Genomic DNA, 27677 nt, shown 5'->3' with positions numbered 1-27677 from the left:
TTGTAAGGTTTAAAAAACAAAACAGAATAATAAATAATATAAAAATATAAATAATAAACAATAATAAATGAAAAACAGCCTGAAATACTATTATGCAAGGAAGCCTGAAAAACATTTTGGTGATGTTTATATTTCAAGATATGGGATGTGTAGATGTTTTATAAAAAAGTGGCACATACTGTGTATTGGCACTGATGTCAGCACTTATTTTTAATTCTCTTAAAATGAACTACTTACAGAAAATAACATTCTGTGTGACTAAAAGCAGGGGCTAGTCTTTGGATTGCAGTTGCTATGGAAGAACCAGTTGAGAAGAGGATTCTAAATTGCCTCTAATTCAGTTTTCATGTTGTTTTTTAGTGAGATAAACTAGATTACTTCAAAGCTTAATTGAGTTTAGTATACTGTACCTTGATTTATGGCTTAAATTGGAAAGTAAACCATGTAGATTCAGATAGAAGGGATTCCAGTCCTGTATATCAAGCATAACAAATAATTACATTTCTGTTCTTTTGTTTTGAGAAGCGAGGTTGTTTTTGTTTTGGTTTTACGGCAGGTTCTCACTGTGTACCTTGTAGTTTTGGGTAGCCTGGAGCCTTGCCGTGTAGACCAGGCTGGCCTCAAACTCACAGAGCTCTGTCTGAAGGCTTGCTACTACAGCCAGCTGAGAAGAATCTTCTCTTCTGAGAAGTGACTGTGAAAACACTAGACAAGCATTCTACTCCTGCTGTGCATCTCTAGCTGAAGTTTTTTAATGAGGTTGTCTTAACCACACTAATCTATTGTTTGTTTTTATTCTTACTACTATTACCATATGTGTATGGTAATGCCTGAATGTGCTGTACCACATGTGCTCCTGTACCCGAGGATGCCACTTTAGGGTGCCAGATCCTTGGAACTGGGTGGCTGTGAGTCACTGTGTGTGCACTAGGTATTGAACCTGGGTCCTCCTGAAGAGTGACCAGTGCTCTTAACCAGCCCCTGTAATCTGATTTTCAAATAGGCAGATTAAAAAGCTGACTGTTCATTCATTATTTGTCCAGCGAGTACTAACCTTATTGGTTTGGCACAGAATGCCAAATGGTGCAGCAGTGGGATCTGCATCGGTTGCTTCCAGTTGTCCAGGTGCAGTCTGTGTGATTAAGGATTTCATTGGCTGCATCAGGGATGCTGTTTTCAAAGGCTCCTCAGGTAACTGAGATATAGAGAGGAAGCTTGCAGATATGAGTGCCGCTGCCAGGCCAGGTTAGTCTGGTGAAATAGGTGTTCTTACTAACACCTAAAAAGTGAGTCCAGTAGATGCTAAGATTTGAAGATCCTGCAGTCTGGCCAGGGCTTGAATCTGTCTTATTTTAAGTTCACTGTTCTTTTCTTGCCTCTCTGTCAGGGAGTTTCCTGTTGTTATTGGCTGTAGGTTTCTGTAAATTCAAGCAATTTATGTTATGGACTGGTACATATCAAACTTAACTCTTTGAAGTCATTGTTATATTACTGAAGACTTTACCATATTACATTTTCCACTGATTATAAAGACCTTTTAGTACAAACTCCCTTTAATAGTAAGCTTGTTTTATCTTTATGTGTTTTTAAAGACTTATTTACTTATGTATCTTTGTTCTCTGCGTGTATTCCTGCATGACAGAAGAGGGCATCAGATCCCATTACAGATGGTTGCTGGAGACTGAACTCAGGACCCCTGGACACTAAACCACCAAAGCCATCTCTCCAGCCATTATCTTTGTATTCTAACAAGAAAATAAGTTATAACCCCGTGTTGGGGGTTGTATCAGAATCGGGGGTTTGTCATTATTCAGAGAGAGGCTGCCAGCTCCAGATGTATTTTACAAATCTTCATCAATGTGCTGTGTAATTAGTAGATTGAGGTTCAGAAAAAAAAACAAAACAAAACAAAACAACAACAACAACAACAAAAAAAAAAACCCAGTTACTTAGATTTTGGTACAGGACAGCAGTAAGGCTAGCTTATTAATTAAGCAACTCACCCCCAACCTTTTTGCTTGGCCTTCCTGAGACTCACTTCTCTGAGGATGGTAATGTCCACTGGAAGAGCAAATTGCCTTGTATGTCTCGTTTTGTGGTGAAGAAACATGTCCTAGTTTCCTAGACTGACCAATGCAGGGCTCCTCTGAGGAGGGATAGTCCCACTTCAGTAGTCTCAGGTCCTTGAATCAAGTTGGGCTTGGTTTTAAGAGATACTGTTGGTAGTAACCCAGTGTCTGTATGTTACTAGAGCACTCTCCACTCCGGAAGCTATGTATATGAGTTGGTTTAAAGAGAAACAAGTAATTCCTACCTACTGAGTTATTCTGGGTTAAAAGTTTACCTGATGAGCTTTATCATGTTACAGTGTTCTACTTCCTTTTAAGTACTAGTGTGTGTGTGTGTGTGTGTGTGTGTGTGTGTGTGTGTGTGTATGGTGTGGAAGCCAGAGATCAGTGTCAGGAATTTTCCTGTTGTTGTTCACCTTATTTTTGAGATAAGGTCTCTGAATAAACAAGAGCTAGACTTCCTGGCTGGCTTGCAAGCAAACTTGAGGCTCTGTCTCTGTTCTCCTATTCCAGGCTGACTGTAGATGTCACTGTTATACTTGATTTTTACATGGGTGCTGAGGAAGAGAACTCAGGTCCTGGTGCTAGCATGGCAGATGACTTCTACTGATGTTATACTTCATTTTTTGAGAGATGTAACCCACAGCAGAATGGTTGTAAGAATATAAACAAATGGACTTGGAGAGGAAAATGGAAGATTTAGTAGTGTGGTAAAAACTATTTTCAAATTCCTTTTTTTCCCTCCTGCAATGCTAAATTTATGACTTGGGAGGGCAGAAATAGGATTTTTATTTTGAGAGATGAAATGTTAGGGCAACACTTATTTTACCTCCTTTAATTAATTACAGCATAGCATCTTTAAAGACACGTCTAGCCAACATCTGCTTTTGTTTATCTTAACATTTATAATGCTTGCTTTAGACTTAAAAACAATTAGCCAGGCCTGGTAGCATACTTCTGTAATCTCAGCACTCTAAAGGCTGAGGCAGGAGGATAGGAAGTTAAAGCCCTCAAGGTCAGGGATATATATATATATATATATATATATATATATATATATATATATATATATAATCAATTACACCTCTCTGATTCTAGGACTTAGGGAATGGAAGCAGGACGATTAGGGGCTCAGGACCAGCCTGGACTACCAACAGCAAAACTAAGACTAACACACTTCAGACAGAAATAAAGCATTACAAAGGAAGTAGTTGTTTGAACTTCTTCCCTTGAGCTGATAAGTTAGCATTCCCATTCATGTTTTCATAAACTTCCTGGGGGCTTTAATGGTTGAAATCTTTTGTTCATTGATGCAGGACTCATTATTTGAGCCCGCTGTGAGGATTTTATGAGGTAAGAATTTGAGACTCAGATATCAAGGTGCCTACTTACTTGTCCTCCTTTACCAGGCTTTTCATAAGTCTTTGTTGTTGTTTTAACATTTTTTTGAGAGGGAGAAGCAGAGGGAGAGATTGCATGTGTACATGCGTGTGCATGGCAGGAGTCAGTTCTTTTTCAGTTTGTGGATCTCTAGGGATTACATTCAACAGCAAGTGTAAGAGGATAATCTTGAACTATGTTGTGTTTGAAGAGACTTCAGTCTCATTGTGCAGTCCTGTTTGGCCTGGTATGCACCAATCCACCGGCCACTGCCTCTGCCTCTGCCTCAAAGATGTGCAGCACCATTCTTTGTTTTACCTGAACTTTTGATCCACTTGCTTTTACTTCTCTTTGCTAGAATTACAACTGTGAACTACCATGTCTGGTTTATACTTGGTAGCATGGAACCTGGGGCCTTGACCATGCTGGGCACATTCTCTACCAACTGAGATTAGTTTCTTACTGTTGCTTATTTTTGAGCTTTTAAGATTTGCAGATACATAGAAGAAAGCCATGCCTTCTTTCTGTACTCCAGAAGTGGCGGTGCCCCAGCTTTTACATATTTATTCTTTGCTTTCTTTGTGGTCTTAACAGAGTCCTTATTAAAATTTCTGGGTTTTGTTTTTTTAAGATTCATGTAAATGGAATTACTCAGTGTATTCCAGAGTATTTGGTGTCTTTCACTAAACTTGTTTTTGAGAGTTGTTTGTACTGAGCATAGCTGTGGCTCATTGGATTCTATTGCTGATCTGTATGAGTAAAACCACAACTTACTTGGACACTTGAGTTGTTTTCACTTGGGGTTAAGATGTGCTTTCTCTCTGTGGCTTTACTAAAAATACTTCTGTTTGTTTTCTTAGGCTCTGGTGATAAAACCATGCCTCTGGCATGCTAAACACTCTTTGGTTGAACTAATCAATAGACACCCCCAAAGGATATTTATTTATTTATTTATTTAGGATTTTTAAAAAGCTTATTTATTTTATGTGCATTGGTGTTCTGCTTGCATGTCTGTGCCAGATCCTTTGGAACTGGTGTTAGATGGTTGTGAGCTGCCATGTGGGTGTTGGGGATTGAACTCTGGTCCTCTGGAAGAGTAACCATAGTTCTTAACTGCTACCCCATCAAAGGGTATTATTTTGAAAATTTTTTTTATGTGAGTGTTTTGCCTTCATATATGTATACACACTCTTTGCCTGGTGCCCTGTGAGGCCAGAAGAAGGTATTGGGTCCCTTGGAACTTGAGGCATAGCTAGTTATGAGCTGCAGGTAGATGCTGGGACTTGCGTCCTTTGCAGGAACAAGTGCTCTTAACCACTGAGCTATCTCTCCCACCTATCCCTACTCTCTTAATACTGTCTCTTGAGGAAGCTCTGCTTTCCATGTAGATACCCAACACATCATACAGCTAGTGCACCTGATATGATCGTCAGGGTTGGCTTGTTCTTTCTATCTCTTACCTGGGGTGGTGCTGGTGGATATTGTGCCCAGGGCTTTACACCTGCCAGACAGGGGCTTTCTGACTGACACAACCTCAGCCCTTTCAGTTTTTATGTTGAGGCATCATCTTGATATGGTACCTAGGCCAGTCAGCCTTGAGCTTGTGATTTTCCTGCCTCAGCGTCCTGAGTGCTAGAATTACAGTCCTGTGCCCCCAGATGTCTTTCCCCTTTGCTCTACTGCGCCACTTTTATTAGTCTTTTTAAAAATGTGTTAATCTGTTTTAAATTTCTTATGTTCCATTGTCCTCTCAGTTCTTGCTCTAGGTAATAAGTTTTACATTTACTAGAATTAGCCCTTGCAACTTGGTTATTTTCTCCATTTTTAAAAAACTTACTTCTTTCTTTGTGTGTTTACTACATGCCACCAAAAACATATCTGTTGGGATTTGTTATTTCACCGAGTTCATAGATTAGTTGGGGAAACATCAAATTTGACATTTCCTCAATTGCAGTTTGATATTGTAAAATTGTCTTTTTGTCCAATAACTTTGCTTGTGTCCAAAGTTGAATAACTTATTCTGTGATTGGTGACTGCTTGTTTTTTGATGGCCAGTCCATTTGAACAACTCCCCCCTCCCCCTTTTTTCTTAGTTACACTGGTTAGCGAACTCTAGTAAATGTTCTATGTATTTGAAACTGTTAGAGCTGGTCAAATATCTTCTATTATTGGTCTCACAGTGAAGCTGTGGTTACCATTTATATGATACTTACCAGTCCCATTGGTCTTTGTAAACATAACAAAAGTGCTTGGTATGAATGTCTTTTTTAAAATGTGTATGAGTATTTTGCTTGTTTGTGTGTCTGTGTCTGTATGCAGTTCCTGCAAGGACAGCGGAAGTGTCACATTCCCCAGAATGGAGCTATAAATGGTTGTGAGCTATCGAGTAGTTGCTGGGAGTCAAACCTGCATTCTCCAAGAGGGCAGCCAGTGCCTTTAACTGATCTGAGTCTCTAGCCCTTTATTTCCCCAAAACTTTTATGGTCTCATAGTCCTCCTTTCACCCTCTACTTTGTTTACTTACTGTTTTGGATTGGTTTGCTGATGTTTTGTTTAGAATTTCGCCTCCATGTTCCCAAAATGGTTTTGACATATAACCAGTCAATCAAAACGAGCCTTCATATTCCTTAATTTCCAGCTATTTGGAATTATTTTTTTGGCTGTCTTTGCTATTTTAAGCTTAATTGTATTGATAGAGTATTTGGTCTGTTTGTTGTCTTTGAAATTTCTTAAAATGTGTCCTTTTAAATGTTACTTTTTATTTTATGCATTGATGTTTTGCCTGCATGTATGTCTGTCTGTAGGAGGGTGTTGGATCCCTTGGCGTTTGATTATAGACAGTTGTTAGCTGCCATGTGGGTGTTGGGAATTGAACCTTGATCCTCTGGAAGAGGAGCCAATAGTCTTGATCTGACCCATCTCTTCAGCCCCAAAATATGCATTATTGATGATAATTTTTTTCTTGTGTTCACAAAAAGAAGGCATACGTTTTGTTTACACTTGTTCTAATTGTTTCATGCTTTTTAGATTATTACTCTGTGTGTATGTGTAGTAACTGAAAAAGGCATATTATTATTTAAGATTTATTTTTTCTCTGTGTATGTGTATGTGTGTTGTGGTAACTAATGAAAATACTAGGTTACTAAACCCAGCTGTCACTCTGCCACATGGTCTTTGTATAGTCTCACTCTCTGGAAGCTGCTCTGCTGTGGAGCCGGGCACCTGGTTTCTTCTACCGTGAGGTCCACTCTACCCACCCTTGGCTGCTTTTGGATCCGGGTGGTCCACAGCTGCCCCAGAGTGCTGTTTTCACTTAACTTTCCCTTGGTGGGTTGTTGTCAAGCCTTGCACACACACACATCCCAACTCTGTGGCAGGCTTTGTGCATCCCATCACAACACCCTCTTTTGAACTCAAATTAAGTTTCCACATCAAAGAACACACCAAAATAATCTGATCCAATTGGTATAATTTGCTCACCTAGATAAGTCAAATCATCCTGTACAATTCCACCCCTTACAAAATATTCATAACAACCTTTATCCATATAGAGATGCACCGAGAGGAACATCTACGTCTGCCTCCATGTTGCTCCTCTTGAATCTTCTGCTTTCTCCTCTCCTGCCTTACCAAAAACATTGTTCCCTCCCCACTCTCTATTGTCCAGTCATGTATCACCTTGACATCAACCTACATATGTATGCCATGTGTGCACAGGTGCCCAAGGAGGCCAGAGGAGAGCATTAGATCCCCTGGAGCTATGAAGTACACGTGAGCTGTTGGACATAGGAGCTGGAAAAAACTTGGGTATTCTGGAAGAATACTAAACATTTTTACTCACTGAGGCATCTCTCTAGCCCTGCCACTTCTGTGATTTATGTACTCCCCTCCCCACTTTATTCTGATTAAGTTTTTGTTTTCTCTCCCTGGAAGGAAAAATCTCACTCATAACTTAAAAACTCATTTTACTTAATGTTTTTATTTTTTATCAGTTTAAAAAAAATGTCTATTGTACATGTGCATATATGTGTATATGTACATATCCATGTGCGTGTCTGTGTGCATGTGTGCCAGAGGTCTGCCTCAAGTGTCATTTCTTAGGAGCTGTCCACCTTGTCTTGAGATAGGCTTCCTAACTGGGGCCCTGGATGTAAAGTTTAGGGTAGGCTGGCTGGGTGGTAAGCCCTAGGGATTCTCCTAGCTTTGCTCTCCAGTGCTGGGACTAGAAACATGTGCTATATGAGTTCTCATGATTCAACAAGTGCACCTCATGCTTGAAAACAAGATTCAAGAAGAAAAACTAACCAGAGAAAAGACCCACAGATCCTCTTCAAAGAGTTATCTTATCCTAACTGCTAACCCCAATTAAGTGATTTAAGAGCTTCACTAATCAGGAAAAAAATATGATCTTTTTGTTTTGCTCTTGTTTTTTTGAGACAGGGTTTCTTTTTGTAGACTTGACTGTCCTTAAACTAGCTCCATAGACCAGATTGGTCTTGAATTTACAGAAATCTGCCTTTCTCTGTCTTTCCAAGTTCTTAAAGGCCTGTCCTCCCTCTCCATTCCAAAATATGATCTTTAAGATAAAAGAGAGCTTTATGGGTATGGTGCTTACTGTGTGAGCCTGGACAACCTGAGTTTGATCCCCTAGAGCCCACAAAGTTGGAAGGAGAGAACCAACCCTATTAAGTTGTTAATTGACTTCCACAGACATTGCATGATATGCATACCCTCTACCACATAACAACAATTTAAAGTGATAAATAGAAATTCTATTATAGATCTATTTTAACAAGGAAAATTAAAATGGTTTAGCAGGTAAAGGTTCTTGCCACTTAGCCTTCATGACCTGCAGGACCCATGTGGTAAGAGACAACAGACTCTTGAAGTTGTTTTCTGACCTCCACACGCCTATCCACATACACATAACACACGCATAAGCAAAAATGTTGAATTTAAAAAAGACATGGTAAAACTGTTTGACATAAAGATCATGGTCCATTCCTGGTATTGAATGTTTCAAATCACTTACATGAATCAATTACTGACGTTGCCATCTCTGCAAACTCTCTATCAATAATGTTTTCATTCTTTAAAAGAAAGTTTGTTGAGTCTTGCCTTTAGATATTTTACTGCTATGTATTTAGGTGTGAATTTTTTATTCTGTTGTGTTCTGTTCTGTTTTGTTTTTTTAAAGACAGTCTGGTGTAGGCCAGGCTTGCCTTGAGCTCACCTGGCTGACTGAGGGTGACAGTGCATGGGTCCTCTTGCCTCTGCTTCTTAGTGTTTAGGTTGCAAGTGGAACTCTTTAAATCTGTGCAATGTCTAAATATCAATTTAAATACTCTTTTCCTATAGGATTCCAAAAATATTTTAAAACACTGAATGTTGCAATTTTTTCCTTTGAGTTAAAAAGTCATGTGACCCAGGCTGTCTCATCTCTGTGCTGCACAGTGAGCTTGAGCCCTCCTGTCTCCACATTTTGGATGGATGCCACAGTGCCTGGTTTCTGTGGTACTGAGGATGACCCTGGCCTGCTGCACATTGGGTAAGTGCTCTATCCTCTGAGCACTGCTTCAGTTGAATGAAGCATTAGACACACATTAGGCAGTCATTTAAAGAACTTCTGGATATAACTTGTTCAAAACTTGAAGGTGTTGGCATAGTAATGGATTCTGCATAATCAATAGGAGTTGAATTGCTATGTAGTGTTATGACAGTGTAGTTCCTAGATGAATGAAAAATATGCTTCTCTTGGGGCAAATGATAATTGATGCCTAGTCAGTGGGTTTTTGTTTTGTATGTTTTCGAGAGAGGCTTTCTAAGTAGTCTTGGCTGTTCTGGAACTCACACTCTAGGCCAGGCTGGCCTTGAACTCTGAGATCTGTCTGCCTCTTGCCTCTGGTATTAAAGGTGTGTGTCACCATCATTTAGCTCTTGTTTCAATCTATCATAATCCTCCCTTCTTACTGATTAGTTATTAATAGAATTATTTCATAGTAGTTTACATGTCAGCCAAAAAATGAAAAAAAATTCTTTAAGTTACACAATCTAAAAATCCACATTTTGGAGTTTGTAGTAAAAAATATATATAATAGAAAATGTATCATTTTAAAGGTTAACTTTTTATTGTCAACAAGAACATTTACAGTGAGATTAGTCCTCACTGTTTTGTGTGTGGAGATACATTCATATGTTGGTGCATATGTGTGTGAGTGCATGTGTTCCTCAGGCACTTTCCACCTTGGTTTCTGAGACAAGGTCTCCTTGGCTTGCTAAGTTGGCTGGCCAGAGAGCCCCAGTTGTCTCCACATTCTGTGGGACTTATAATGTGTGTTACCAATACCCATACTGGCACTATTTTTGTGAGTTCTGGGGATCAAACTTAAGTCTATATTCTATACAAGACAAACTTTGCTTACCAGACTCAATCACCAACCCTTTTAATTTTAATCACACAATGCACTGTTAAGTATTGGCCAGGGTTGTATAGTGGATATCTAGAATTTAGGAATAGTCTATAAAGAAACTTCGACCTGTTGAATAGCAACCTTTTCTTCCTTTCAGCTCTGGTTCTACAATTTTGATGTTTGTTTCTATAATTTTACTATTTCAGAGGACATACACTAGTGGAATCACTATTTGCTTATGGACCAGTGTATTCCTTGCTCATTAATGCTGAGTTACATAGACAGTTTCCTCCTTTCCCTCTCACTCACCGGCTCCCTTGTGGTTTTACAGCACTCACCTAGTTATGGGATTCTAGGCCTAAGCTGATAGTTACCTCTTGTTTGCTTGTCCTGTGGATGTAGCAGAGTGGGGTACACAGCCTTGCATGCTGGCTCTGCAGTGAGCAGTAGTCTCTTCCAGATCATGCTCTAGTTTCCCTTGGCTATGTAGTCATGCATGAGATTGCTAGGTCTTTGGTAATTCTGTTTTCATTTTTGAGAAATTGCTAATCTGCTTTATGTAGTGCCCATAAATTTCACATTTTCATTAGCATTGTTTCATTAGCAAGGGTTCCAGGTTCTCCATATCCTTGGTAGTAGTTCTTTTCCCCTCAGATTGATTAGTTTCTGGTAGCAGGCATCCTAATTGTGTGGAGCAGCATCTTGCTGTGGTGTGGGTTTGTGTTAGTCTTATAACTAGTGGTGCTGAATGTCCTTCTGTGTTGGCTTTCCTTTGAAGAAATGTCTTCAAAATGTTTGTTTTCCAACCAGACAATTTTATGCTGTTGAGTTGCAAGAGTTCCCTTTATTTTTCTGGGTGTGAATCAGAGCAGTGATGCGGAGTTCTCCCTCCCATGTCATTTTCACTTTTGACACAGGGTTCTTTGATGTACAATGTTTTTAAATTTGATAAAGGGAAAATTTTGAATTTCTTCCCTGTAGTTACCTGTTTTAATGTCATAACAGAGAAGCTATGCCATCAAGCTTTTCCCTTGAGATTTCTGAGAGTTGTAGCTTTGAGTTTAAGGTGTTCCATAGTTTTGAGTTAACTTGTGTGAGAGTGTGTATACAAGTCTGCCTGAAGACACCAAAGGAAGATGTCTATCTAGTCCCTTCCTCTGAGAAACAGGGTCTCTGAATTGGAGGCTCACTGTTGGAGCTGAACTTGGTGTCAAGCTCCTGAAATCCACCTGCCTCGTTCTCCCAAAGCTGGGTTATAGGTGTGAGCAGCGGTGCCCACGTGGATGTGTGCTCTCGCCCACTGACTCATCTCCACACGCTTGGGTTTATTTTTATATGTAATTTACGGTAGGAATCCAATTTCATTCTCACAAGACCATTTGTTTTAAGGGATCTGCCCTTTTCCTATTAAATGGTTTTGGCAATCTTGTCAACAATCATTTGGCCATCTATATAAAGGTTTATTTCTGAACTGCTCCTTTTCAAGATTGGGAGATTCCCATAATGACCTTTGTGGTGGCCTTTCTATTTTGTTGAGATTTTGATAGGTAATTGCATTGATTCTGCAGATTGCTTTGGGTAGTGGTGTTATCTTAAGATCTTTTCAGTCTTGAGGATGAATCCGGGGTCATGTGTAGTCTAAGCATACGTTGTCATTGAGTTATGTCCTGTGCCCAAATGCTAAGATCTTTAAATTAATTATTATAGTAAGTTTGTAATTTACAGGATCCATCAGATTTTAGCTTATACTTTTTAGGTTTGCCAAATTTTGTTCTTTAGATTGTCAGCCCTATTTACTCTGAAGCCTAATATGTTAAATTTAGGTTAAGAAAGGAAAAAAAAAATGCAGCTTTCGAATAAAATGTGGCTGTCCCTATTTTGTTTTGTCCTCATCATGTTAGGTACATATTTTCATTTTCAAGTAATAGTTTTAATCTTAAAAAGATCTTAACCAGGTTTTGAAGAAATTAGGACATTTGATAGCAGGGGCCAAGTAACAACAGGCTCCTTTTGTCAGTGATGCTGTGTGCTATCCTGTTTTCTTCTTTCTTTCTTTCTTTCTTTCTTTCTTTCTTTCTTTTTCTTTCTCTCCCTCCCTCCCTCCCTCCCTCCCTCCCTCCTTCCCTCCCTTCCTTTCTCTTTTTTTCTTTTTAAAGGGTTCCTACTGCCTAGGTTGCAACTTTACTGTTTTGTTTTTTTAAACATTTATTTAGTATATGCATATGAGTACACTGTAGCTATCTTGAGACACATCAGAAGAGGGCATCAGATCCCATGATAGATGGTTGTGAGCGACCATGTGGTTGCTGGGAATTGAGCTCAGGACCTCTGGAAGAGCAGTCAGTGCTCTTAACCTCTGAGCCATCTCTCCAGCCCAAAGATTTTATTTATTTTTAAAATTTATACACAAGTGCTCTATCTGCATATATGCCTGCATGCCATAAGATCTCATTACAGACGGTTTTGAGCCACATGTTGCTGCAGGGAATTGAATGCAGGACCTCTGGAAGTCTGGAAGAACAGACAGTGCTCTTAACCACTGAGCCATCTCTCCAGTCCTCCTGTTTTCTATTTGTTATGTATAGGCTTTTGGCTTTTCAACCCTTATTAAAAAAGGAAGAGAAAGCTGGTTGAGAAATGATCTCTTGCCATTAATAATGGTTCCCCTCACTGAGAAGTGTGTTCCAAAATGTGCATTAGATTCCAGAACTCAGTGTACTGAACTCTATCTACTGTTTTTTTTTCTGAACACACACATACACACAAACACACAACTATACACCTATGCATATATAGATATATAAGTGTTTATGTATATACGTACAGGTCTATATGCATGTGGGTATCTATGATACATTTAATAAATTAGGCACAGTAATTATACTAGTAAGCAGGACGGTTTTAACAATTCTGTAATCAAGATGGCTTAAATATATTTTACGGAACTAAACTTGCCCTTTGTGATAGTTTAATATGGTATATGAAAGAAGTGTTGTGTGGTGTGCATACCTGACATGCACATGGACCTAGGTTTAATGTATACCCAAAAAATGAATGAATGAATGAATGAATGAATGAATGGAAGGAGGGAGTGAGAGAGGGAGGGAGCGAGCAAGCAAGAAAAAGGTGGCTTGAGTTGCAGCCATTATGACTTTTGTGTCTTGGTAAAGGTTACTTGGTCATGCATGCTGTGCTGCTGGGACAGTTTGATAGCTCAGACAGCTACTAAATGACTTAGGTGGGAAGTGACATAGGACAAAGGAATGATTTGTATCCTAGGTGTGGGGCAGAATGAAATTTTATTTTTGTAACTTAGAATGGTAAGCAATTCAGAACTTATGAATTGTTTATTTCTACAATTTCCCATTCAATATTTGTAGGCTATGGTTCTTTGTAGATAACAGGAACCATGAAAAATGAAACCTAGAGTAATTAAGTGCTGGTAATTTTTCTTATTCCACAGTGCATTGAATTGTTGAGCATGCTAGACATGTGCCCTACCCTGAGCCATAATTTATAGTGGTGCCTTTGCTAACTCCTTTATCCTCTTCCAATATTTCTGCTTAACTTTACATGTTTTTTTGTTTGTTTTTTCTTCAGTGCAACCTTGTCGTAGTTAGTTTTAACCATCACCTGAGAAGAGTCTATAAGGGATTGCCCATATCAGATGGCCTTGTGGGCATGAGTGTCTTGTTTGCTAATAGATATTGGAGGGCCCAGCCCTTAGTGGACTGCACTATCCAGGCAGTTGGTCCTGGGCTTTGCAAGAATGTTAGCCAAGTATGTGTTGTGAGTAATCCGTGGTTTCTGCTGTAATTCCTAGGCTGCAAGTGAGTTCAGAGGTTAGAGGAAATTCTGCATGGAATAGCAAGCAGGCCTGCTTTTTCAGGTTCTTGCTTTGATTTCCCCAAATGATGGACTGTGATCTAGAATAAATCCTTTCCTCCCCTAAGTTGCTGTTGATTCGAGTGTTTTTATTAAAACAGGGAAACTTAAACAAATCTTTCTTGCTGTCTTTTATGGAAACGGTTACAGAAAAGGTTCCTTGAGGTTCTGTTAGCTTCCTTGGCATCTACATTAATAAACATCTTGTATATTATATTGAGTGATTATTCTTGTGAGTTGATAAAAGTCATAGAAGCTGTGATGTTGTTTTTTAAAGCAATAGAAATAACACTCAGGACAGATTAAACTATCTTTAGTGTTTATATAAAAGATTGACTATAAAGCATGAACTCAAAGCTGGATAAGATCCTCACCAGGTAGAATCACTGTTTGGATTTGTGTGTATGACGTATGCAGGTGAAGAAGCTGAACCCGTCAGAGCATATGTACAAAGAAGGCAGCCATCATAGACCATTAATGCCAGCTTCAACTGGAAATACTAGAATGGGTAACCAGAGGCTTTTTATTTATTTATATTTTTTATGATGCTGAAGGATAGACCCTAGGTCCTTATACCTACCAGGCATGTACTATATATATACCACTGAGAAATATATCAGAAGGAATAAACTTTAAGAAGAGCAAAGGGAGAGAAACTAGAGGCTTGGTCTAGAAAATCCAGGGAGTGAAAACAGCAGATTACAAGTGGGGAATTGCTCATTCCACTAAGGGTTAGGTCTGGTGATGGATACAAAGGCCACAGCAAGGCACATTAGGTTGAAGTTAAAAACAATTCCAAATATTGGGAAGCTAGGGAGAAGTAGGCCTGCACAGAAGGGTCAGATTTGTTCTGGTTTCTCAGTAGCAGTGCCAGAATCCCTCAAATTCTGAGGGAAAATGTAATTTCCAGCCACAATTTAGTGCTTATGTACATGACCCATAAAGTGTGTACATAAATGAGATGTTATGTTTGAAATTTTCTGTTTTTAGGTGTTTTCTGAGAAATTGGTCAGCTCCTAAAACAGAAGTCAGGCAAGAAAGACAAAACAGTGGGGAAACCAGAGGTAGCACTCTTAAGTACCCCTGGCTTGGAGAATAGTAGCTTCTGTTGGAGTGGGGGCATGGAGAGAGAGGGGGTAGACTGTTAACTTCAGGAAAGAAAGAAGAGCAATAGACCTGTGTGTGCACTGCAGAGCATTCATGAGCCTTTCTGACAGTCTTAGTCTTTGTTTTGGGCACCAAGCAGGTAAAAAAGAAAGATACAATTGGTAATTCCAGTATGGTGGTATGAATAAGAATGGCCCCCAAAGGCTCATGTATTTAATGCATAGTCATCGGGATTGGCACTATTTGAGAAGGATTAGAAGGTGTGGCCTTGTTGGAGGAAGTGTGTCACTGGAGGAGGGCTTTGAAGTTTCAAAAGCCCAAGCCAGACCCAGTTCTTCTTCTGCTGCCTGAGGACAGATCAGAACATAGAACTCTCAGCTATTGTTCCAACACTGTATCTACCTGCATACTGCCATGCTCCCTGCCATGATGATAATAAGCCTCTGAAACTATAAGCTAGGGCCCAAGTGCCATCCGTGGTCATGGCATTTCTTCACAGCAATAAAACAGTGATTAAGACATCTTGGGAGAAATAGATTCCTGAGTATGGGCTGGAGAATGTCTCAGCAGTTCAGATCACTGACTTTGAACATACCCAGTTTCAATTCCCAATACTTACATGGTGGCTTAAAGATTATCTCTAATTCTAGTTCAGGCAATTTGACACCCTATTCTGGCCTCTGAGGGTATCAGGCATGCATGTGGTACACAAAATACAAGCAAACAAAACATAAACACATAGAAAGAGAATCTTTAAAACAAATTGTGGGGCTGGAGAGAGAGCTCGGGTTAAGAGCACTGGCTGCTCTTCCAGAGGACCTGCACTCTTCTTCAATTCCCAGTACTCATACGGCAGCTCACGACTGTAACTCCAGTTCTAATGGATCTGACTCCCTTGCTCAGACAAAACATACACATAAAATAAAAATAAAAACAGGAAATTGTAATCCATAGCACACATGTATGATATGGAAATGAATTTCTAACAGGACATGAGAGTGGATACTTTAAGACAGTGTGATGACTTAACAGTGAAAAACTTGTAAAGTGTAGACCCAGGGAGATGGCTCAGTGGGTAAAGGAGACTCTAGGGCCGTGCCTGACAGCCCCACTTCAGTTCCTGAGACTCACAAGATAAAGGAGCTGACTTCTGTAAGTTGTCCTTTGATTTCTACATGTGTTGTGGTACAAACACCCTGTCCCACGAATAAAACATGACGTCTTAAACTTTAAGAGGAAGTAAACATCAGCTGAAGGACTTTGACAGCCTTCAGGTCCAACCTCCGAGGGTTGTGCTTGCATTGGCCGGGGACTATGTTAGTATGTGTCTCAAATATTGATCCTGCCTTGTTTCTCAAATCATAAGAAAGTCATTCAGCAAACATTATAGTTTTTAAAATTGAAGATTGTCATCCTATATAGATTTTAAAAAGTTAGTCATTTATTTTTGCATAGATTTTTTAAAAAGATTTTTTTAAAATTAATGTGTGTGTATGTCTGAGTTTATGTCACATACACACAAGTGCCTGTGGAGATAAGAAGAGGATATCAGATCCTCTGGAGTTCGAATTGCAGTGGTTGTGCAGTGGCTGCCTGAGGTAGGAGCTAGAACTGCACGAACATCAAGTACTGCTAAACACCTCTTTAGCACACATTTCTTATTTGTAAATATTCTGGTAAGCATGCTAATGCTGTATTGACTTAGAAATCACTGCTGACTGTAGTTTAGGGAAATGTATAAAACAATTCAAGAGCTCTGTCTGGGTTTAGAGTCTGATTCTGTTCTGATAGAACAGAATGATTACCTGCTATATGCTAGGTACTATTGCTAGATAGAAGTGTTAGAAAGTTGCTTAAGTTTTAGTGCTGATGTGGCAGGCACATGAGGGAGGCTGGGAGGAACCTTTACTTGGATTGGACTGGAACAGTTTTTGAGGATATTGACTGACCAGAATCCTGAACACATCTGCTTTAGGAAGACCGGGAAAGAGAATCACAGGCGAGGACTTGGAACAAAGCACCTTGGCTTGAGCCTACACTGAAAATGGTCTGGAACATCTAGGAATGGACTCAATCAGGGACTGTGGGCCTTGTTGTGGATCTCCTGGAACTAACTAGTGTTTCTGGGATCCAGAGTTGGGTGGAGACAGGATCCTGAAGGGCAGAGACTGACCAACTCCCTGGTGGCCACCTGAATAGCAGAATTAAAGTGCTGTTGTACTTTTTGCCATGTATGTGTATTTTTTATTAAAAAGAATAAGTAAGGAATGAGACACACATACACCCATGTAGGGGGTGTATGTGTGTCTCATTCCTTACTTATTCTTTTTAATATTGCTCATAAGTTTTCCTGTTTCTTTTTATGCATTTATTTAGTAGTTAGGTGGCATGTACCTAGAAAGGCTAATTAATGGCCCATTCGGCAAACAGTCAACATACTGACTTATGGAGTGTATTAGCTTTATTACTTTATTTTTTTAATTGCTGATAATTACAGTAATGCCTGTGGGCATAGGTCCAAGGCAGGGAGAATTATTGTTTGAAAGCAGATCTAGTACGTGCTGATGGTGCAGTCTATTTACTTTTAAATTTAAATGCTATATAAATTATGAGAAAGATGTGACTTGCTTTGAACTTGAAGAGGGTGGAACACTTTCATATATTATTCTCCCAGTTTTAATGGACATTAAAAGTTAAAATTTATTAATCAAGATTTATATATAATATTGTTTGCAGTTAGGGAAATATGTAACAGAACTGTTTAAACATTTACTTGCTTTTTTAAAAAGTAAACTCCCTGCCCTATGAAAATCATTTAGTCATTTAAAAGAATCATTTTTAGTTACAAAGAAAGATACAGATTATTTACCTAAGAATTTCTTGCCATCCAGTATCATAGATGCTTGAAATAGGTTTGTGTCTTCCAGTGTTTGTTTTTTATAATTTTCAAAAATATTTATTTTGTAGACAGCAATGTGCATGTGGCAACCAGAGGACAACTTCAGAGTCTGTTCTAATCTTTCGTCATGTGGGCCTCAGGAATCTATTCAGCTTTACCTCTGACCACCTCACAAGCCCAACAAGGCAGTTTTGGGTAGAGAAGGTCGTAGTTACTTCACATTATAAAAAGACCATATTTTTAAAAAGGACTACCTACTTACCAGTGCTGCCATTTTATGACTTTTTAGTAACAAAGTGTGAAAAGAAGGTATCTCAGAATTCTGGACTCGCAGTCTAGAAAGAAGACAGTCTAATGCCTTACATACTGTGTGCATACACTGGTGCAGATGTGTGTCCCCCACTCCAGCTGTAGTCATGGTGCAGTGCTAAAGGTTGAACCCAAAACCTCATGCAGTTTAGGCAAGCATTCTGCCACTTAGATTTCAGGATGTCACCAAACGTGTTGTAACCTTATTATCTCCCTAGTAGGTGTCTGGGGAACTTTAGACTTAAAGCATCAGTAAAATTAATCCTAGGGCTGGAGAAATGGCTGCTCTTGCAGAAGACTCAATTCCCAGTACCCACATGGCAGCTGAAAACGGTCTTTAACTCCAGTTCCAGGGGGGATCTGACCTCCCTTTTCTGACCTCTGCAGTTAATGTGTGTGCATGGCTCATCGCATACATGGGAGCAAAAGACGCACACATGTGAAAATAAGTATAGAAGATTTCATACCCCTTCCTAGCTATACAAGTGAACCAATGTGGATCCAGTTTCAAATCTCTGATACGCTGTCATTCATATTAAATCTTGACTCTGTATAGTTAAATATATGTTTTGGCTAAAACAGAATGTTGGGTAGTTTCTCAACGTTGGTAAAATTTCCAAGTTAAATTCTCATTTTAGTAGAATTATCTGGTAAGTGGAATATTTTAAGAAATATGATTTATAAGAACCTAAAAAATGTATATAATTTCTAGAATGATAGTATTCAATTCATATAAAAACACAACAGTCTAGAGCATCAGATCATCCAGAGGCTGCTTATAACTTAAGAGGATTGCCAGGCTCGGGTTTGGATATTCTGTAGAAAACTCTCCGTCATTTTTGTCATGTGACTCATTGAGGATAATTTAGATTGAACACAGATATTTAATCCATAGCATCTCCTAGGCTTTTGTACTTGAATCATTTCTCTCCTTAAGATTTAAGTAAATTCATTCCTGTACATTCTCTCTAACTCTGCACATGTAGCTCTTAGCAACAGCCTAAATATTCTAGTTCTGGTGAGTTAAAAGATTAAGTCTAAGTGCACACGATTTAGATAATACTATACCAATACAGAAGCCCCTTGGCTTCCTGATTTCTGCAGTTAGCTGGCATGCTTTGCAGAGTTTGGCAAATGACTGTTGTGTTATCATAGGGAGATGGTGACTCTGAGTTCACAAGAGGAATTCCTTGGAGAACTTTTGGGACAGCAGACTTTTATCTGTCACAGTGTCAAAAAAAGGCCTCAACCTTTAAATCGTAGTTTATAAACTAAAATTTATTTATCTTGCACCAAAGTAACAAATATTAGAAGATGAAAAAGGATTTAACTTCTTGTAAGATTTTTGTAGCTGAAAAGTAGATGCAAGGATATAAAAATAACAAATTGGAGGTAAATTTGATCAAAAGTACTTCATGTATATGTGTGAAGTTGACAAAAGAAGTAACTTTCAGTGCTGTTGTTTCTTCTCTCTCTCTCTTTCTCTCTCTCTCTCTCTCTCTCTCTCTCTTTCTCTCTGTCTGTCTGTCTGTCTCTCTCTCTCTCTCTCTCTCTCTCTCTGTGTGTGTGTGTGTGTGTGTTGTGTACATGGTGCAGCCATAGTGCTTGTGTGCGGGTCAGAGAACAATGTTGTGGACTCATTCCATCCTTATACAGGCTTTGGGTACTGACTTGGATCATCTGACCTGTGTGGCAAGCACTTGCCTGATGAGCCATCTCACCAGTCCCTATAATATCTCAGTCTCAGATGTACCTTGGTAGTAGGAACAGGTTTGTCTTGGCCTCACTTCTGATTCAGCTGGAAAGTGGTTCAGAGCCAGGAAACAAGCAGCTCTGATAGTTTTCTGTAAAGATGGCAGGGCTGTTCCATAAATATTTTATGACTGAGTTACCACAAAATAGAGCATGGAGCAGTAATGCAACCTTTTTTTTTTTTTTTTTTTTTAAATCTATTTCTTTTAACCCAGTTTGATACCAGCCTGTGTTTTGGAAAGATGGATAAATACATGGAGCCCTCATGTGTTCATTTGGTTGCCTCTCTCTCATTTATGCCCAGTTGTGTGTAATTGCAGCCAGAGAGAACAAAATCTTTAGGAGCACAGCGATAATGGCGCTTGTTCTGCAGCAGGAATTGCACATAGTGCTTTTGTGCATTATCTTAATCTTCGTAACAGGGCTGAGAGGAGTAGGCATATTAGTAGCCTTGTTCTACAGATGAAGAAATTCAAGTCTTGATAATGATGCTTATAAATATTTGAACTTCTTTTGTGTGATAAGCAATTTTTCAAATACTTTGTATTAAAATTTATTTTAAAACAATTATTTATTGAAGGTCTGTTATATTTGTGTGGTAAATATATATATAAGCTCATGCAATATCATAAAAGCCTTTTGTTTTGTTTTAAATAATGCATGTGTTTGTGGGGGGGGGCGTCGAGCAGGCTTAACAGAGGAACATGGATATGCACTTTTAGGGAAGCCAGAAGCTCACTTTGGGTGTTATTACTCTGTAGTTAATGTGTCCTGCCCTACTTTTTGACATAGGGTCTCAACAAAACCTGGGGGCTCCAGTTCAGTTTGGCAGGATTCTTCCAGAGTTTCTGAGTTCAACCACATGGTGCCTCACACCCATCTGTAATGGGATCTGATGCCTCTACTAGCTATCAGGTGTACTTGGAGACAGCATTCATATTAAATAAGTGTTTTTTAAAAAATCAGAAGTAGCTCTAGCTGTGACATCAGGATTTTGGGACTTCAGATTGCATGCTTCTCAGGAAGCAAAGGTAAATGCTATGCTATGCCATCTTTGTTCTCACTCTGACACCCCTGCCTATGAACTGTGCACATTGTGGGTATGACATCCCAGACATCCTAGAGGTGGCATCTAAAGGTCAAATTGACTGGTTTAACCATTCACACTTTTAACAGCTTTAAAAACTTTTAACAGTGTTTCATACGTATAATAGCTATCATATGCTACTATATTAGGGCATTTGCTTTTCAGGAGTTGAGTGTGCTCTGATAATTGTTACTGGTTGTCTGATCTACAAGGGTGTCTTTTCCTTCCCTCACTCCTTTTATTCCCTTCCTCCCCTCTTTTTTCAGGTAAGGTCTAGCTGTGTTGCCTACTCTTGCCTCAAGCTTTTGGACTCAAACAGTCCTTCCACCCCAGGCTTCCCAGGAGCTGAGATATAGTTACATGGCACCAGACCCAGCATGTCTTGTCTTTTTGACAGATAGAATTTGTAAAATTGAAACTATGCCCTCCAGAGTGGGGTCTAGGCAGTGATCAAGATTAAAACAAAACTACCAGATTGTTTTGGTGATGCTAGGATCTAACCCATTGGTTGTGTGTGATGATTTGATGCTATTTTGATAAGCTACATCAGCTCTCAAATAGTTTTACTTTGAGTGTTTTATGCCCAGCTGTGGAATTTATGTCTTACATAACCCGTAGGTCCAGTACAAAAGCTTGTGTTGGCACAGCTTATGCAAATGATTGCTCTGGTTTCCCTCACCAGTGGCCTTTTCCTGTTCTGTTCCAGCATCCTGTTTAAGCTCCCACATTGCATTCATTTGATGTTGGTGCCTGATCTTTACCGATTTGTAACAGTTCTGTCTCCCCCTCGCCCCACTCACCTGATTTTTAAAATGTTTTGTTGCTGGTGAAATTCACACTAGTTTCTGGTTAGAGTTTCTTCTCTAATTGTCTTCCTTTTTGTAGTTAACTACAGCCTGAGAGAGATTATTTTCTTGCTCATTTTTTAAAATATGCATATATTATAGTTTCATTATATCCTTTTCCCCCAGCTCTTTCTAGCTTTATCCCCAACCCAACTTAGTTTTTTTTCTCCTGAGACAAATATGTTGAAGTGTGCTAAGAACAGGATGTATTTCACTTTCTTTTGATAAGAAAATTCTTGGTGAAAAGTTTGTGGGCCTATAGTTAAATTGTTATATTTAGAAATTGGGTTTCACTGGTGTCCTGGAACTCTGTGTAGATCAGGCTGGACTCAAACTCAGAGATCTGCCTGTCTCTGCCCAAGGTGTGTGCCGCCACTGCCTGGTGATCATGAAGGTTTGTTTGTTCAGTATTTGAAAAGGAATGAAATAGTATCTTTAAATTTTATTGAAAAGGGTATAAGAACATTTGAATAAGAGTGTCTTTATCACTGGCCTGTAAGCCTAGCTAGACGCTGCAGAGATCTGCTTTGCTCTTCATGAGAACTGAGCTGTTGTCTGGAAAACAGTGGAGTGTATCACTAAGCAGTCCCTTTCCATCTAAGGAAACCTCATTTCCACGCCTATAGGAGAAAACCCTGCCCTTGAGGACGGTACTCCCAGTTCTTTATCAAATGATAAGGCTAGATTAGATTTGATTTGGGGACAATAGTTCTGTGAGGAAAGAATTAACTGCTGCATACCATATAACTGTGAGGTAGGAGAGCTGCATTGGTCCCAGCAGTTTTGAGAAGGGAGGCAGTTTATGAGCTCTACCCAGAGATTGGGCTCCTGAAGTGATATTAAGGATGGTCTAGTTGCAGCCACAGACATATGTTTCAGACATTGACTGAAAATGCTTCAGATTATTAGGAGCACCGTCTACTAAGTTGAATTCCTTTTCTTAGATAGCTGAATTCTTTCCGAGCCAAATTAATAAAATGGGATTTTTTATTAAGAATGAATTATTAAATGGGGGCACTGGCTAGGAAAGCAGTTGATGTAGTTTGTTTTCAAAGTCTTGAAAGTGCTGCCGTGTGCATAGATTACAGGGACTGGCTTAAGTGCCAGTGTGTGGGCGGGGGCATTAATTTTCTTTGGTAGAGGATTCCAAGTTCACAGGATATCAGAAGAGCTGACTTGGCAGTGAAGTCCCATTTGTAACATGCTAGTTTAGAAAGTGAATTGATTTATATGTTGAAGTAATGGGTCAAGGTGCTGTCGGTGCTTAAGAAAATGGAGAGCACATTAAATAAGAACATTTCCAAGTAAAGAAGTACAAACATCATACAGCACTGACCCTGTCACACTCTAGGTGAGGATCGAGGTATGTTTGATTAGTTGATTCCTACATGTGGCCCACAGAGGCCTTTTATATTTCAGAGGATACTGTCTTGAGAGTCTCTCATGACCACAAGGATTAATCTTTCTGAACTCAGAAGTGAATCACTGTATCCTATTAGCTGTCTGGATTGATTCCAGTTACTCTCTTTCTTGGTGGTAACTGATGTGAGATCTGGCTGTTTTGCTCTCCTTCCTGTTGCTTTAACCTCTGATACTTTAGACTCTTTAGGGAAGATAACACTGACCATCTCACTGCAGAAATCAAATGCACTTACACTGATGTATTGACCTCCGCGGTTGACCCATTAACTGAGCATTTATACAGTTGAAAGTCTTGTGGTCGTTTAGCCAGCGACCATAATGAGTAACATGTGGAACATAGTCTTGGCTGATAAATGCACTGGAATCGACCATTTCAATGCTGTGGCTCAGTGAGCACACACAACAGTCAACACTTCTTATCCCTGTTTTTTCTGAGGACTTAGGGGTCAAACGCTTCCCTTCTCTGTCCAATCTCCCACATGATTAGATGTGGTACCGTAACCCTATTTGTTTAATAGGTGTCTTCCATGTTGGCTTCATACAAGATCACATGTAATTGAAACGTTGCTAAGAATTATTTTACTTCAAATTTGTTTTTTTTTTTTTATTTTATTTTAATTTTATGTATGGGTGTTTTGCTTGCATGTAAGTCTGTGCACTGTATATATGTCTAGTGCTTGCAGAGGCTAGAAGATGTCCATTTCCTGAGAACTGACGTTATAAATAGTTGTAAGCCGCTATGTGGGTGCTGGGAGTTGAACCTTGGTCCTTTTAACTGTTGTCCATCTCTCCAGCTCCTTGGTGTTTATTTTTTTCTTACTATGCTTACTTTATACATGAAGCTTTATTATGACAGGAAAAAAGCATGTATACAGTTCAGTGTAGGTCGTAGTTTAGGCAATCACAGTGGGTCCAGGAACATAACTTCCAAGGACTACTGTAACACAAGCACGGGTGCTGTGTCTTCGAGGGCATTTGCTTGAGAGGAGCCTTGCCTTTATTAAATACTATTTTTCACCTATTTCTGGGCTGTTACTGGTCAAGGTCTTGTCATAATAATAGATAATTGCCAAAGAATGGCTGAAATATTTTTTATGCAGAATGAGAAAATTTTGTTTATGAAATCCTTCCATCCCTTTCTTTTCTACTTGAAAAAGTTAGGATCTTGTTTTGTTGAGCAGACTGGCTCTAAACTCATGGATTTCTGCCTTTTGATGAACTGGGACAAAAGACACATGAATAACTTATAAAATCCTTTTTAGTGTTCTGTTTCCATGACTAAGGCTTCCACATACTGAATATTGCAAAAACTTTGTTAATCACTGTTGTATTATTAGGCTATAACAAAGTGTCGGAGACAATCAGCTTTTAAATAAAGAAATGATTATATTGCCTTACAAGTTTGGTGGCTTCAGCCCATGCTGCTTTGCTAGCCCCATAACTTTTGAGCATCATGGTGTGAATGCACAAGAGAAAATACGGTGTTCTAATATTCCCCTCAGAGAATACTGCAAATAACCTAACTTGTGCTCTTCCTATTCTCCACATCTAATCTGTCACCCGTTTTACCATTTTCTTCTGTGTTTGTGAATCTCTTTTTACTGTATACCGCCTTTGCCCAAGCTACCACTATTTTCCGTTGAACCACATACATCAAGCATTCTGGGCCCTTCCTTTGCTTACTGAGAGTGTACTTCTCCTCTGTGATCAGCAGGGGCACATTGGGAGCTAGAGCGCTGTTTAAATCTCTCAGTGATGGAGGCTGAGATCCTTCCCTGGCTCTACTCCTCCTCTGTTAGCTCTCCACTCTAACTGAGGTCACATTCTTCCTCAGTTCACTCAGTGCTGTTGTTTTCCTCTTTAGGACTGGGAATCCAGTTCCTTTTTTAGTGAATTTTGACTTGACACTAGATGGAGTACTAAGGAAGCACATTCATTAAGTATAGTTGCTTGGTGGAGATTTTCTTGTTGTATGAGTGAGTGAATTAGGGAAATTATTCGGAGTTTTAGCTGTTCTCTGCTCTCATGATTTGCATTTGAAGAAATGAGCAGCTTGTATTAGACTATATGGTAGTCAGGTTCCGGATATTCTGAGTGCTCAGTAAAGGTTAGCTTTCCCATTTCACGTCATTGTATATACCCAAAAGTCATTTGTAAATTCTGGCATACTTCCTGCAGCATGGGTTTGCTTTATATACAGTATCACAGCTTATTATCTGAACCACCCAGGAAGCTGAGACAGGAAGAAAAGAGTTCAAGACCCACTTGGGCAAAGTGAGTTTCAAGACAAGCCTGAGTAACTTAGCAAGATGCTACTCAAAATAAAAAAAATGTAAAAAGAGCTACAGATATAGTTCAGTGGTAGAGTTCAGGCCTAACATGTGTGAGACCCTAGATTGACTCCAGTACCAGAGTGTGGTAAAGACAAAAAGTAAATATCTGAGATTATAAAAATATTTTTGAAAAGAGATTCTCACTCCTCCATCCCTCATTGATACTGAACCATATCTATTCCTACCAAATTTAGCTTGAGCCAGGACAGTAGGGGCACTGGTTAGAGACTATGGCTGTTTTGCTATTTAGACACTCTAATGTACAGACACTTTTTGCCAATCTCATACATTAGTCAGTATAAACTTGTTCATACTTAGGGAAATACAAAATTGAATTTTCCTTTTATTTATCTGGAAGTGCTTATTTTCAAACTTGATGGAACTTCAATTCAGTGTAGTTTTTGGTAGTCCTTTTATGTCCCCCTGTCCCCTCAGGTGGGTGGCAGTTGAGTAGATGCAAGGGTCTTGACACACATGGAAGTCATTTCTTTCCTTCCATTATGTAGATCCTGGGGCTCAAACTCAGGTAAGTGCTTTTACTTGCTAAACCATCTTGCCAGCTTGGTGATCCCCTCTACCCCACACCACATCAGAATATTCCTACAGGGTTCTTCAGCACCTTCCAACTGTACAAAGTAAACTAGTTGTAAAACAATTGATCCTGTATGAATCATTAAATCACTGCCTTTGCAGATCTTTTGAATAAATCTGAAAGCTTTCTGTTTTCTCTTTTGATAGGCTCTTGCAGCCAATGCTGGGACAGGCTTTGCTGTTGCTGAGCCTCAGATTGCGATGTTCTGTGGGAAGCTGAATATGCATGTGAACATTCAGACTGGGAAATGGGAGCCTGACCCAACAGGCACCAAGAGCTGCCTTGGGACAAAGGAAGAAGTTCTTCAGTACTGCCAGGAGGTAAGAGTGTTGCCAGAAACCTCCCGTTCTGCCCTCTTTTCTGTGTCAGGGTTGCATGTATTCCCCTGCCTAAGACCCAGTACTAAAAACTGGGGCTCTAGCCCCTTTTGTTTCTACGTATGTGTGGTATGATTCAGATATTGCAGAGATTTTGCTTCTTGATACCCAGTCAGATTGGTTTTGGGTTGTGAAAGCTTGCTGAGTTTACCTTACATTTAGATTCCCTTTTAAAATAGGACCTATGGGAGGAGTCAGAAATATAAGCTATCTAAAGAAAACTAGCCTTTGTTGTACCTGCTTGCACAGGAACTGGAGGGAGCAGGTGCAGCCTCCACATGCAGAACCATGATGGTGAATTTGTGGATCTGTAAATTTTGCAGAAATGCTAGGGAACAACCGCATCATTGGTGCCAAGGGACCACATGTCCATCCAGATAAATATGGCTAAGGTTGACAAGGTCATAGGCCGGTTTAATGACCAGTTTAAAATATATGCTATCATAGGATAGGCGATCAAAAAACTTTTTGGAGGAAATTCAATAATATCTGTTATAAAAGTGAGAAAGAAAAGAAAAGTTGTAGTTGAGCATATTTTAATTTTGTTGTTAGAACGTGGAATAGTGTAGTGGAACTTGAAGTTGATGTAGCATATGGGTGCTCTTGGAGGTACTGTCCATCCACAGGGGGTTTACTATGTGGATTTTGTTGTTGTTCTTAAACAGATCTATCCAGAGCTGCAGATCACAAATGTGATGGAAGCAAACCAGCCGGTCAGTGTTGACAGTTGGTGCCGAAGGGACAAGAAACAGTGCAAGAGTCACGTTGTTATACCATTCAAGTGTCTTGGTAAGTGCTTTTGGTTGCCTTTTAGAAGTGTTCCTCCCCACCCCTTGCACGTTGCCCTTGGATCCCAGTAAAGTGTCTGCATCTGTTAAAGTTAGCGGAGGAATTTTTCCTATGAGTTCTTGTTGCTTCCTTGTGTGGGTGGTAGACTGACTGCCTCCCCCATTGTGAGCCTCTTTTTGCCTCCGAGGATGACACCTTTCCCAGGACACCAAAGCAATGCAGATTTGCCCTTAACATTAACTATTTGAAATCAACAGTAAGAAAGCTATTTGAGAAGCAGCTTTTAAAAAGCAGCCAAGGAAAAGGGTCCTCCATTCCCTGCAGCTCATCTTGTTCAGATTTGTATTGTTAGTCATATCAGGCAATGAGTATTTCTCAGGAGAGGGAATGTGTGACTCTTAGCATGTGGCCAGGTGCCAGG

The 27677-nt window shown here is 39.5% G+C and overlaps 1 protein-coding gene across 4 annotated transcripts in view; it reads left to right on the top strand.

Annotated features, from left to right (window-relative positions):
- Window positions 1–27677, top strand: part of APLP2 (amyloid beta precursor like protein 2) — a 57296-nt gene that overhangs the window by 4556 nt on the left and 25063 nt on the right. For all 4 annotated transcript variants that reach the window (XM_080930114.1, XM_080930113.1, XM_080930112.1 and 1 more), the window contains exons 2-3: window positions 26237–26410; window positions 27133–27256. In XM_080930114.1, coding sequence (XP_080786240.1) covers window positions 26237–26410; window positions 27133–27256 — 298 coding nt within the window. The remainder of the gene's footprint in view (window positions 1–26236; window positions 26411–27132; window positions 27257–27677) is intronic.

The sequence above is a fragment of the Micromys minutus genome, assembly GCF_963924665.1.
Source record: "Micromys minutus genome assembly, chromosome: 16".
In the NCBI taxonomy this organism is placed as follows: domain Eukaryota; kingdom Metazoa; phylum Chordata; class Mammalia; order Rodentia; family Muridae; genus Micromys; species Micromys minutus.
Note: the sequence above shows the minus strand (reverse complement) of the source record. Positions and strands in the feature narration are given on the sequence as shown.